The sequence below is a fragment of the Conger conger genome, chromosome 16, assembly GCF_963514075.1.
Source record: "Conger conger chromosome 16, fConCon1.1, whole genome shotgun sequence".
Classification (NCBI taxonomy): Eukaryota; Metazoa; Chordata; class Actinopteri; order Anguilliformes; family Congridae; genus Conger; species Conger conger.
Genome location: NC_083775.1, coordinates 25,726,303 through 25,739,917, shown reverse-complemented (window position 1 = coordinate 25,739,917; position 13,615 = coordinate 25,726,303). Strand labels below are relative to the sequence as shown.

Here is a 13,615-nt window from a genome sequence, read left to right as displayed (position 1 = left end):
TTAGTGAGTTGTGCAGTATTTGGTTTGAGGAATGAGAATGGTCCAGTTGCCTGTTTAGCTGCTATGCATGGCCACTAGATCTGGCTGGATAGTACTTGAACACAAGGGCTCGTATTGACTGTTTTAAATGGATTTTAATCCGGAAAATCATTTTTCAACATATGCCTCCTCTTAACTTTGCGATTCCAGGTATTAATCCTTGCTTTTATCGTTAACTGTGTAATATCCAATGTTCTTTGTGGTGTGATACTCCCTCGTGTGGGAAATGGTGGAACTTTCTGCAAATTGCGTGATGACATCATCACCAGTCATCCATGTGCGTACGAGAGGAGGGCAGAACACGAATCAGGGTATTTACGGTGACACTTCATCCACTGCCTTGTTTGTCGTGTCGTTGAACCTTATATAGAATAAATACTTTCTTAATATGTTCAAGTTGAATTCTGCGCTTTAAAATAGGTAAGTGGGCTGTAAGAAAAATGTCACATTATATCTTCCCGCTATAGCTATCTTGCAGAAAACTCGCTGTATTGATTTTGTAGCATGCTGGCATAAACATAGCGGGGAATCTTTTTCGGGTTTTATCGCTAATGATATCAATTACAGTGGGTAACCCAGAGGTTTATTCAGGAAAGTTAACTATAATCTTCTTTCTTACCGACATTTAAAGAAATGCATTGGCTGCTCCAATAGCTATATTCCCTTGCTGCTGCTCTTCTGTTGAAAACATGTCAAATGTAAGGTGCATACGACTTCAGATTTATAACCCAAATATGGGGTTCAATTGAGAGAATAGGTTTGTAAAGGATCGGTCGTTGGAGAGACCTCGACCAATGTGGCTGAAATAGAACGAGATTAGTTTAATGCTACGTCTGGTCTTACTACTTACAGGAACTACTTTCCTGCTTACAATGGACTTAGCCCGTTTATTTATAGCTAGCTAACGCCTGCTGGGCAGCATGACACGGAGAGGTGTTGTGAAAGAAACCGGTGGTATTGTAACAATAATATAGCTACACTGTATGATTCACCATCTCTCTCTCTCTCTCTCTCTCTCTCTCTCTCTCTCTCTCTCTCTCTCTCTCTCTCTCTCTCTCTCTCGCTTTATCTCTCTAAATAAGAATCGGTGGAATAATCTGGAAATATGCACACATACAACCCCTTGAGGAATAACATTGCTGAACAAGTTGCTTTGAAGTTACTTGAAGTGTATCTTCTCATAAATACGTGTAAATATCAAGCATATAATTCAGTGCACACAAAAACTCTGTGGACCAATTAAAAAACAAACACTGCAACTGAAATAATATAAACTCCAACTGAACAATTTCTTTAAAAGTAGTTAACTGCCTATTTAACTGTGATTAATGAGAAAAACATTTTTACATTTTAAGTGTGTGTGAAATGAGTGAGTATGGGGGATACGTAATTATTACTATAAATTGTACAGAAGATGGGGAAATTTACCATTTGGTAAATGGTAAATTATTGGCATTTATATAGCGCCTTTATCCAAAGCGCTGTACAATTGATGCTTTCGATGCAATTGATTGAACACCAACGGCGATTGGCTGCCATGCAAGGGGTTTTGTGGGTTAGGCGTCTTGCTCAGGGACACTTTAACACACCCAGGGCAGGATGGAACCGGCAACCCTCCGACTGCCAGACGACTGCTCTTACCGCCTAAGCCAATGTCGCCCCTATATGTTGAAAATTATGTTGAAGTGACGAAAACTATTTGAACCACAAACCACAAACAAATCATGGGGGTGTTAGAACCTTCCGGAATCCATGGACATGACAAGTTGCCATGTCTTTGTTTGTCCAAGCTTATGTGTAGCACTTGGCAGTAGCCTACTGGTGGTGTGCATGATGACTGAACATGGCTGTTGCTGGTTTCAGGCCGTGTCGGACTGATTGTTTCCCTGGAGCTGGTCAGGGCTACTGGGCCATGGAGCTCCCGCACCTGGGAGAGCACTGCTCTGAGAGGTCCTGCAAACGCCTGGGTGAGTCAGGGCCACCGTCTGGGGCCACTAATCATTTCACTCTTGTACTATTCTCTTTTCCTCTATTTATTTTCTTCTTTTCTCCCCCCTACACCTTTTCTCTTTCCACTACTGACATGTCATGAACTTTAATATGTCACTTCTGTGACTGCTATCGCTCTTGGTATGAATATTTACTGGAAAAGTCACGTTGGTTTGTAATTATACTGGGTCTGTTGATGGTTGTGTGCTGTAAATATACACTAAATATACACTGTAAATGAGCACTTTATTAGGTAGACGTGTATACCAGTTAATGCAAATATTTAATCAGGCAATCATGTGGCAGCAACTAAATGCATAAAAGCATGCAGATGTGGTCAAGAGGTTCAGCTGTGTTTCAGACCAAATGTCAGAAATGTGACTATGATTGTTGGTGCCAGACAGGGTGGTTTGAGTATCTCAGAAACAATCTTGATCTGCTGTGATTTTCACACACAACAGTCTCTAGAGCTTGTAGAGAATGTTGCAAAAAACAAAAAACATCCAGTGAGCAGCAGTTTTGTGGGCAAAAGTTTCTTGTTAATGAGACAGGTCAGAGGAGAATGGCCAGACTGGTCAAAGCTGACAGGACGGTGACAGTAACGCAAATAACAGCGCATCACAACAGTGGTATGCAGAAGAGCATCTCTGAACACACAACGTGTCAAACCTCTAAGTGGATAGGCTACAGTAGCAGAAGACTTAATAAGTCTAGAAAATAAGTCTAATAAATACCTAAGTGCACACTGAGTGTATTTTAAAGAGCATATTGTTGTTTTATGTGAAATAAATTAAGCCCAAGTAAAGTTTTTGATTTAGACCAATCATTTACAATAAGGACCAATGAGGGTAAAATGTCCAAAAAGAGATTTGACCAGCTGCTCCTGATAAATGATTAAGAAACAGTAATGTGTGGAGGAACTCACAGTAATTTGTTAAGAAATGCTAAGCTACAATCGTAAGATTCTCATACTAGTTTTTCACAATTGTGCTTTTACTTCACAGATTTTCTTCCGATGAAATGCGACGCCTGTGAAGAAATATTCTGTAAAGATCACATCACATACGCAAACCACAAGTGCACTTCATCTTATAAAAAGGTGAGGTTTCAAAATTCTTGAAAACCTGAGGTAGGTTGAACAGGCTTTCTGGGTGGCCCGTGCTGCTAAGCTTCTAGATTGTGCACTGGGCTTCATGATGTGATATATATACAGAGTGTGGCCATTCACCACACAGGGCAAGAGTACATTACCGGCGATAATGTTGGCCGGGGAGATTTTAGCTGACTGCTCTTGTCTCATTATGGAAGAGTGACTCCTCTGGTCTACAGTCTACCTGTGCCAGCTATGGATGAAGTTCACTCCTTTTAAGTGCATGTGTAATAGTCATGGGTGAAATACATAATTGCTTTGGATTCAAATAATTTCATATGCTTTACTGAGCTTGTCTAGTGTACTGGAACCTATGAAATGCATGGTCAAGAAGTGCAAGCCCTGCCTTTTGGTTCTCGTGCTTGGCTCAATTGCACCAGGCAAGATCAGTGAAGCATAGGAAAGTATTTGAATCCTAAACAATTAAGTATTTGCCCCAGGTGCGGTATGTAAATATAATTTATTCAACCAGAAAAATGAATGAATGACAGGAGTAAATAGGAGTGGCTGCAGTAAAATGCATAGACATTAAAGAGAAATGGAGGTGATAACATGTATCCAACTCACCTTGTGGTCTGTGTAATGAAATGTAGTGGCTGCCCCCGAAGGCCTGTTCTCTCCCACTTTGACGGAAGACATTTCAGTGATAAGATACTACAGTTACAGATACAACTGCGCATTCCAAACTGCACTCTCAGAAAATAAGGACCAAAAAGTGCCTAAAAAGGTACAAATGCTTGTTGCTGGGGCAGTACCTTATAGGTGCATAAAATTGTCCCCCTAGCCAAATATATAAGAAATGTGCCTTTTTTGGCTTGGAAAAGCGTACTAATGTGTACTCAAAGAGAACATTTCAGTACATTCAGGGTACATTTGGGAAATTTTATTATCCTTGAAGAACAAAAATGTACCTCCGCTGTCGCTTTATTTCTGAGTGTGTGGGAGTAAAGAATAAGCCGTGCTTGAAAATTGGTTTAAAAACCACTCTGCCAAAGACCATTCTGCCACCAAACATTTCTTTCATTTTTGCGTACCCAGGATGTTCAAGTTCCTGTCTGTCCCCTGTGTAACACCCCAATCCCCATCAAGAGAGGAGAAATGCCAGACATCAAGGTTGGGGAGCACATTGACCGAGACTGCCGGTCAGATCCAGCGCAGAGAAAGAGGAAGGTACTGTCAAGCATTCACTCCCTACACATCTGTAAAAACCACAATTCCCATAAAATATTGATTTCAAATGGATGCCAACTGAACTTTTTCACCAATATTTTTCACAGAAACTTAAGCTGTATCCCAAAACAGTGCAACTTATGTTTCTCCTACTGTACATTTGTGTAAGAATCTTGGGCCAGTGTAATGCTAGAGTTGCACTTACACCATAGTCACTGGAAACCTGGCTAATATACTGCTTGGTGAGTGAGTGAGTGTGAGTGTGTGTGAGTCTGTGAGTGAGTGAGTGTGTAAGTGAGTGAGTGAGTGTGTGAGTGAGTGTGTGAGTGAGTGAGTTAATGAGGGAGTTAATGAGTGAGTGAGTGAGTGAGTGAGTGAGTGAGTGAGTGTGTGAGTGAGTGAGTGAGTTAATGAGTGAGTGAGTGAGTGTGTGAGTGGGTGGGAGGGTGGGTTGTTGACCTTGCCATGCAGATCTGGGAGTGGCCATCTTCTGAAACCTTTCCTCAATTTTGTGTTTGTGTGTCTACCAGCACTGTTATACCTATAGAAATTCATTGTTGCACATTTCTCTGTGTCCGCAGATCTTCACAAATAAATGCTCCAGGGGGGGCTGCAAGCAGAAAGAAATGATCCAAGTGACGTGTGACCAGTGCCATCTGAACTTCTGCTTGAAGCATCGACATCCTTTGGACCACGACTGTAAGACAGGCAGTCTCCCTGTCTCCAAATCAGGGTAGGCAAGGCCTCCAAGCACTCATGTGAGGCTCCAGCCTGCTTCTCTAGCCAACATAGCACTGACTGCACTCAGGGCAGTGAACATTCAGTTCAGAATTTATCAGTGAGTGAGCTATGACAGGGCTGGGTTCATCCTGGTCCATTTTGGAATTGTCCATTTCAAATTGTCAATCAGTCTGCCTTGGACAACGCAGTTAAAGCATTGCCTTGCGCTTTATTCGACAACAGATGCATTTTTGTTTCATCTGAATCCATATTTTACTTGCACATCGATTGAAACGCAGTGTGAAATGAATCAGGATGAGAGAATGCATTGCAGCAGCTGCATCCGTATTAACAGGCAGGGTGTGTTTTCTGTTTTCAGACACTCTGCTTTAGAGAGGTTCAGAGAATCTGGCTCCAGCAACGCTGCAGTCTCCCGCCAGCCTGTTCCCAGTGCTCCGCACGGGAATGCCAGAGCCCAATCTGACAGGTGAGAGACCACAGGCACGGGACGTACCATCTGTCAAATCATAGGGGTGTTAGAACCTTCCGGAATCGGTGGACATGACATGTTGCCATGTCTTTGCGGCTCAGATTTGCTTTTCTACTTCCTGTGATTGTGTGGGGGCTCCTTAGTTGCTGTGACCTTAATTACCGGATGTGAGAACTGGACCCTGGTTTCTAACTCCACACCGTAGTGACATACCTGACCGCCAAAATGCAGTACTGCTTGTGCAGGTGTAATATCCTGTTGCCATGCTTTTCCTAGTCATTTCTCCCTGTCTGGCAGTTAAGATGAGTACAATATGTCTGAATAGCTTGTTTTTGCCAGATATTGGCAGATGATTGCTTCACTGCAAAAACCGATAAACAAGTCAATCTCAGCAGTATATTAGTATTTTAGTCTTGTATATAGACTTCAAATTTCATTTCTATTTCTTTTTTCTAAATTAGACAGAAATATTGGTGGCAGAAATATAAGGTGAGACAGTTTGACTTCACTTAAATTGGCCAGTAGAGTAAGAAAATGTACTTGTCAAGCAAACAGTAACTTCAAATAAGCTAATATTTTCTCCTTGAGAGAATTTTTTTTAATGTTTCATTCCTAGAATAAAACAATTGTTATGGCAGGCTTTTTCTTTGCAGTGTTTTTAGCAAGCTCCACTTTGATTGGCTAGTTAGCCTGTCAATCAGCTGAACTGCGCCATTACATTGGGTAGAACTCTGAAACGGCCTTGCTTACCCCTCCCTCTCCTTGTTTCAGTGTGCAGAGGAGCCATGCGCAGGCAGCCGCCCCCGCCCTGGTTGTCCCCCCAGCACAGAGTGTGGTCCCCCCCTCTGCCTCCTTCCAGGCTGGTCTGGTGCGTGCCTCCTATACAGCACCTGGAAACGTCCGCGTCAAAAAACGCTCACTTTCCATTTCACCTCTCACAATTGTTCTTTTCAACCCTAAGATTCTGTGCAACTGTGATACAGCAAAGTCACTGACCCCTCTTGGAGAAAGTATGAAAAATGCAAAAGTAGGGAAAAAAGTTGCTTTCATAATTCAGCGGGTACAGGCTTCATATTTTATTAATGTGCTGAGTTCACACTTCAGTATAGGGTGAGTTACATAGCTCATGTCATGTGTTATTAATTGAAAGGAGTGTCTGGATTTTCCTGCATCCCTACTTTAAATTGGATGACACTGAACCGGTCAAGGCTGTCAACCCATTATTTATGCATTAATGATTTCATTATTTTGAAGTGATGTCTCTGTATAATTTCAGTATAATGTATAATGTATAATGGCTTGTTGGTTGTTATCATGTGCCGTGTGGCTATTCCTTAGCAAAAACTCTGTAAAAAGAAAAGTTTTTATTGGTTGGTTGGTTGGTGGGTAGGTTGGTTGGTTTTTTGGTTGATTGGTTGGTGAGTTGGTTGGCTGGTTAATTGGTTGGTTGATTGGTGGGTGGGTTGGGTGGTTGATTGGTTGGTTGGTGGGTAGGTTGGTTGGTTTGTTGGTTGTTTGGTTGGTGGGTGGGTTGGTTTGTTGGTTGTTTGGTTGGTGGGTTGGTGGGTCGGTTGCTTGGTTGGTTGGTTTGTTGGTTGGTTGGTGGGTGGGTTGGTTGATTGGTTGGTGGGTAGGTTGGTTTGTTGGTTGATTGGTTGGTTGGTGGGTGGGTCGGTTGCTTGGTTGATTGGTTTGTTGGTTGCTTATTTGATTGGTTGGTTGGTGAGATGTCTGGTGGAATGATCCTGTGCATTGTGTCTGTGTTTGTGCAGACTGAGGAACAGGCTCTGCAGAGAGCTCTGGAGATGTCCTTGGCTGAGTCGTCTCGCAGCTCTCCGCCATCGCTAAGGTAAACAATCGTCATTAAAACGCCGTAATCCAGCCATGATCTGCAGGGCAGCTGGCGTAGGCCTCACCGCTCTGACACAAGGCAGCTCAGAGTGTCTGTGCAGTCATCGCAAACTGCTTTTGTGTGTGTGTGTATGTATGTGTTTCTTTGTGTTTGTGTGCATGTGCATGTGTGTGTGTGTGTATGGTGTGTGTGCATGTGTGCGTGTTTGTATATAGTGTGAGTGCGTGTGTTTGTGTTGGTATGTGTGTATGTGTTTGTGGTGGTGCTTGCGTGTGTTTGTGTGTATGTGTGTTTGTTTGTGTGAGTGTGTTTGTGTTGGTGTGTGTTGGTATGTGTGTATGTGTTTGTGGTGGTGCTTGTGTGCGTGTTTGTGTTTGTGTGTATGTGTGTTTGTTTGTTTATGTGAGTGTGTTTGTGTTGGTGTGTGTGTGTGTGTGCGTGTGTTTGTGTTGGTGTGTGTTGGTATGTGGGTTTGTGGTGGTGCTTGTGTGTGTGTTTCTGTTGGTGTGTGTGCGTGTATATTGTTTGTTTCTGTTGGTGTGCACTGACTGTGTGTGTGTGTGACTCAGTCCCCAGGAACAGGAGGATCTGGCCCTCGCCCAGGCCATCGCTGCCAGTGAGGAGGAGTACAGACGGCAGCAGCTGAGACAGCAGGTATCCACCAGCAACAGCACTCAGCTAAGGGCTAACATGCTAACAGCGCCTGCCCTAGACACAGTACACTCTGCACTACCATTATCACTCTATATGAGCATGTAGCATACTAATGTGCTCCCAGGACTCCTTTAAAAGCTGTGCTACAACCCCAGGGCACACAGTCGCATGCTAACTTGTGACAGGAAGCCTGTACCAGTACATAGAAACAGATGGCAGTGCCCGGTTTATTATACGTTTATAAGGCTGGATGTATTACATGAAATGTCCACACACTTGCATGATGCTCCCAAAAAGAAAAAAAAGGAAAAATCCACATGACATAAAAAGACAGACAACAGTTTGATATCCCGGGGATCTTTGTCTTTGTAAATTTTCCATTGCAATGTCCTGTCTGTGATTATCTCCGCTTTTAGAGCTTTCCAAGTTTTTTTGGAAGCTACGGTAACAGTGTTATTGTTATTTAATGCTGGGAGAAGCAGAGTGCAACAATATATACAGATTGTGGAACGTGCTGGGATCAAGATTCCCGTCCTGATGCTTGATGTCAGGAATATTGATGGCCAGCGCTCCTCCTTGCATTACGGTAACATTCAGTTAAAGACCAACCCTAGCAATCTGCAGCATGTTGTGTCCCAAAACAAACTTTAAAGAAATAAAGAAGGACACACAGTAACATATGATGTGAAGCGTGCGGAGCTAGTTTGGCCAGACAACTGTCTAATGGGAGGGGCGATATAACCTTACCTGTTTAGGCCCTTGCTCATTTTGCCCTGCTGCCCGGCTCATTCTGCACGCTAAGGCCATAGCACTGCCTGGCTCTTTCTGCTGCCATTGCATTATTTTACATTATTGGCATTTGGCAGACGCTCTTATCTAGGGCGATGTACAGTTGATTACATTAAGCAGGAGACAATCCTCCCCTGGAGCAATGCAGGGTTAAGGGCCTTGCTCAAGGGCCCAACGGCTGTGCGGATATTATTGTGGCTACACCGGGATTAGAACCACCGACCTTGCATGTCCCAGTCATTTACCTTAACCACTACGCTACAGGCCGCCCCAATTATTGCGCTTAATTATTGCATGCTATTGCTCCATTTGCTAGCTGCATTTGCTCTAATTATCCTGCCTACTCCTAAATCATCCCACCACCACCCCAGCATCCACCTGTGAGCTCTGCTTCTCAAAACGCCCATGAGGCGGGGCGGGGGGGTTATAGTCACTCCCTGTTTCAGCTGGTTTACGACAGGGAGTGATGAGAGGCAGAGCTTTCACGCCAAAGTTTCCATTAACATTAAACATCAATAAATATTGCTTAATTCATTGTCAGTTGTCGGACTGAACGTTTATTTTCATAATGCAGTTTGAGCATGCTGTGTTTCTAACAACATTTTGTTCAATTAAAGGCAAACCAGCAGGCGCTTTCTTTCTGTGACGGATCAAGTTAAGCAATTGAATCTATCAGCCTACTAATGTTTTTTTCTAATAGGCTTTTTTGAAACTTAAAGCAGTTGTTACTGTTGTTGCAGTTGCTTTACTGCAACCATTTCCCACTGAAGTGAGATCTACTGTATTAGTTGAATAGATAAATGTTTTCTGCCCTTTTCAGTTTTCCGTGAGTTTTAACAACTTTGCTGTAACTGCTCCGCGACTTCAGCCGATATCTCCCATGACAAACTCCCGGCCATAATGATGAGAGCTGTAAAAGTTATTTAGTGAGGATGCTTATGTCATCGATTCTCACTCACACCTCTTTGCTATTTTATCTTAAAAGACAGACTTCCCCTGATTAATAATGAATAATGAAGTGCCTCCATAGTCTGTATGCCAGCATGCTAATGCTGCCTTAAAATTGGCAACTAGTAAAGATGCAATAAGACATGTTATCAGCTCCTTTGACGTATGTAATAAGTGAGCCACCGATTAAAGGTAAAATGAAACAGCAGACCATGCTGCTCTCCAGAACAAAATAAATTAAACAACACTCTTAATGCATAGCAGTTTGAGCCAGTCTAGTTCTTCCTAAAAGCAGGTTAGTAGTGTCAGTTGTGTCGTTGGTTGCATACCTAGTCACGTGCACAACAAAGAAACTACGGGGTCATAACATGTCTCGGCAGACAAACCAATGAAACTGACAAAGTCAGAGTATTATTTGCAAAATAAAAACATCTACTGTATATCTTTGTCTCTGTGCTTGGGGAAATTGTACCTCTGTTTGAACATTGGTATATGAGCGGAAATGTTTTTCCTTTGCTGTCAAACATGATGAATGGAGTGAAATGGCAAAAAAAGGCTTTGTGAGCGAAAATATAGATATCACTAGGGGGCGACTTCATATCAACTAGTGAAACGGATAGCTGGAAAACAGGCCCTTTGCTCAACCCGCTCAGCATTGGGAATGATACTTCCACTCCCACTGGGATGTCTTTATATTCTACAGTGGCGTTTTTCTCCTTTCTGCAGGGGTCACGGGGGAGAGGATCCAAACAGTCCACCTGCTGCTTGTCGTGACCTCTGTCCTCTGTCTGAGCTCAGGCTGGTGTGTAGTGAAGCGTGTTCGCGCTCAGCCTGCCCACGCCTGTCCTCTCCCTTCAGGAAAGTCCATCGTCAGGGTTATCGTTACCGCCTCGGCACAACCGAGAGACGCACTGCTAAAATACCGTGTGTTCTTCTGTTATACACCAGTGTGTGCATGCGTTTGTGTGCATGTGTGTGTGGTCTGTGGGTGTGGTCTGTGTGTTTGTGTGTGTGTGGTCTGTGGGTGTGGCCAGTTTGTGTGTGTGCATGTGTGTGTGGTCTGTGTATGTTTGTGTGTCTGTGTGGTCTGTGGGTGTGGTCTGTTTGTGTGCGTGTGTGTGGTCTGTGTATGTTTGTGTGTGTGTGTGTTTGTGTGCGTGGATGTGGGTGGCTGTGGTGTGTGTGTGTGTGTGTGTTTGAGAGCATGTTTGTGTGTGTGGGTGTGTGTCTGTGTGCATGTATGTGTGTATGTTTGTGTGTGTGTGTGTGTATGTGTGGGTGGGTGGACAAACGGGTATTCTTCTTGGTTACATACTACCTTTTCCTTTTTTTGTCTTCTTCTTTTCTCGTTATTAATCACAAAAGCCTCAGTCTCTTTTCATTGAATTTGCATATGCCCTTGACGGCATATTATGCAGGATTTTTTACCTGATTAGAAAATAACCTTGCTCAGTCAAATCTTTAGTGCGCTGCCTTTGCGCCCCTTTGCCGAAATTCGTGCTCCTCTGAGCGTGGCGCTCTTTTCTGTGTGGGGAGGGGTGGGTACAGCTACAGTCTGCAGGGCCAGGTCAGGGGTCAATGTTCAAAAACCGTTGTCAACCTTGGAATTCCATAATGGTGACTGAACTTCACCAAGGGGATGAAAAGTCATGTGGAGTTGGTGTGTTTTCTGTTGGACCTGTACTGTAAGTTACGTTAGCTCTAGCTATCCTGCTAGCTATGATTGCTGAAGTGTTTCTTGCCATCAACGAAGGTGGGTGGGCGGGGTTGAGCATGGAGGAGGAGTCTTATTTGATTGTAAGCACAGGATCACATCAAGGCTAAAAATCCTGCGTAGTGTGCCTTTAACCTGGCTAAGTGCATTTGAATGAATTGAGTTGAGTCTCGGGGAATGCTCGTTCACTTGAATTGTACCTGTCTTTTAAGATTGTTTCTTTAATTGAAAGCTCATTAGTGCTTCATTTAAGCAAAAAATGAGATTAATCACTATTAATCACAGCATACTCTGCAACTAAACATTGCTTTATTGTTTGACTGCCACTTGTATACATATATATGCTAGATTGAGTATTTGCCATGTTAGTCATGCCTTGAATTGTTTCAGAAATACATTATTTATAAATATAATTAAGTGAAAATGTTTTATTTGTGTAAAAAAAGATAAAAGATAAACACATTTCTTCAGTTCCTTTTCTTTATTCAGTGCAATCATCAACAAGTCAACAAATAAAGTGTAAGGCTTACCAGAGGTAAAGCCTTCTGAAACATTTTTTTCTCAATGCAGTAGTGTGCCTTGAGGCCTAGAATGAAACTCTGACCCTCTCAATACTGGCTTCTCCACAAGTGACTGAGCATGTTGCAGGAAAGGGACTGTCCTATAAGCATGACTGCACATTACCAATTGGTAGGATAAAATTCAGAATCAAGGTTGCATGAAAGGTATGGGAAAAAACCAGACAGCCAGCTGAAAATGTGTTAATTGATGCCCTGGAGCTGTTTAAAGGGCAGATATTAGCACTGAGGACCTTAATTTGAATCATACCTCAAACCACCCATTTGTTCAATAAAGCATTTACAGCTTATATGGTTCAGTCTGATTGAAATGGAGTATACAAGGCCCTTTTCAATGTGCCAAAAAACTGGGCTTTCGTAAAATTTTATGTTATTATGATTGGTTGAAAGGGGCGACTGTAATTACTCTGTCATGCCACAAGATGTCAGAGATGCTGTACAGTGCTGTGGAAAAAATGTTCACTCCTCTTCCACTACTTCTGCCTGGTAGCCAGGTATATCTTCTTTATATAGACTATATATATTAATTCCCCTGAGTATTCATAATCTTTGTATGCATGTATGTGATCCCAGTGCTGCCAGTTGAATAGTGTAGTTTTTTTAATTTATACGGTGGCTTCAGAAAGTATTCGGACTCATTCCCTTTTGGCACAATTTATTGTTTAATTTTAAATAGATAAAATTGGCATTTTTGCCCATCAATCTACACTCAATAACCCATAATGACAAAGTGAAAACATGTTTTCTGAAATTTTCGCAAATATATTAAAAACTATATAAATAAACTGAAACCTATCATTTATATAATTATTCAGACCCTTAATTCAATACTTTGTAGAAGCTTGAGTTTCGAGTCTTCTTGGGTAAGTCTTCCTGGGAGATCCTCTCATGATTGGATGTGAAGCGTCTGTGAACTGCCATCTTCAGGTCTCTCCACAGATGTTCTATGGGGTTTAAGTCTGGGCTTTGGCTGGGCCACTCAAGAACTCAGTCAGAGACTTGTCCCACTCCGGTGTTGTGTTGGCTGAATGCATTGCCATGCTGAAAGCTGACCTGCAGTCCTAGGTTCAGTTCACCTCCACTCTAGAGCAGGTTTTCTTCAAGGACCTCTCTGTATTTGGCTGTATTCATTCTTCCCTTAATTCTGACTAGTCTCCCTGTCCCTGCCACTGAGAAGCACCCCCATAGCATGATGCTACCACCACCGTACATAGGTATGGTATTAGCCAGGTGATGAACAGTGCCTGGTGTTTGCCAGGTGCTTGGAGTTCTGCCAAAATAATTAATTTTGTCTCTTCAGACCAGAGAATCTTTTTCCTCATGGTTCCAGCAGGTTTTCCCATCTCTGCAGATGACTTCTGAAGCTCTGTTAGAGTGACCGTTGCCCGGTTACTCAGTTTGGCCTAATGGCAACCTTAGGAAGAGTCCTGGTGGTTCCAAACTTCTTCTGTTTCACTACTATTGAGGCCACTGTGTTCCTGGGAACATTCAAAGGTTTAGAAATGAGTTTATACCCTTGCCC

General features: G+C 42.7%; 1 protein-coding gene across 2 annotated transcripts; it reads left to right on the top strand.

Moving 5' to 3' along the window:
- Positions 1–332: 332 nt before the first annotated feature.
- LOC133113876 (AN1-type zinc finger protein 2B-like) lies at positions 333–11,985 on the top strand. Of its 2 annotated transcripts, XM_061222994.1 has the most exons (10): positions 333–459; positions 1,903–2,006; positions 3,033–3,127; positions 4,217–4,348; positions 4,930–5,081; positions 5,448–5,555; positions 6,330–6,426; positions 7,331–7,407; positions 7,980–8,064; positions 10,528–11,985. In XM_061222994.1, the coding sequence occupies exons 2-10, from the start codon at positions 1,952–1,954 to the stop codon at positions 10,573–10,575; spliced, it is 849 nt and encodes a 282-aa protein (XP_061078978.1). In that variant the 5' UTR covers positions 333–459; positions 1,903–1,951; the 3' UTR covers positions 10,576–11,985. The 2 variants fall into 2 exon arrangements, with proteins under 2 accessions (XP_061078978.1, XP_061078979.1); XM_061222995.1 differs by lacking the exons at positions 5,448–5,555; positions 6,330–6,426; positions 7,331–7,407; positions 7,980–8,064; positions 10,528–11,985 and having other exon boundaries at positions 4,930–5,085.
- The last annotated feature ends 1,630 nt before the right edge of the window (positions 11,986–13,615 follow it).

Bases quoted from the DNA above. Each gene is read 5' to 3' on its own strand.
- LOC133113876 (XM_061222994.1), top strand. From the start codon at position 1,952: ATGGAGCTCCCGCACCTGGGAGAGCACTGCTCTGAGAGGTCCTGCAAA. The intron at 5,082-5,447 runs GTAGGCAAGGCC...TTCTGTTTTCAG, and splicing joins CTCCCTGTCTCCAAATCAGG to ACACTCTGCTTTAGAGAGGT. The intron at 6,427-7,330 runs GTGCGTGCCTCC...GTGTTTGTGCAG, and splicing joins CCTCCTTCCAGGCTGGTCTG to ACTGAGGAACAGGCTCTGCA.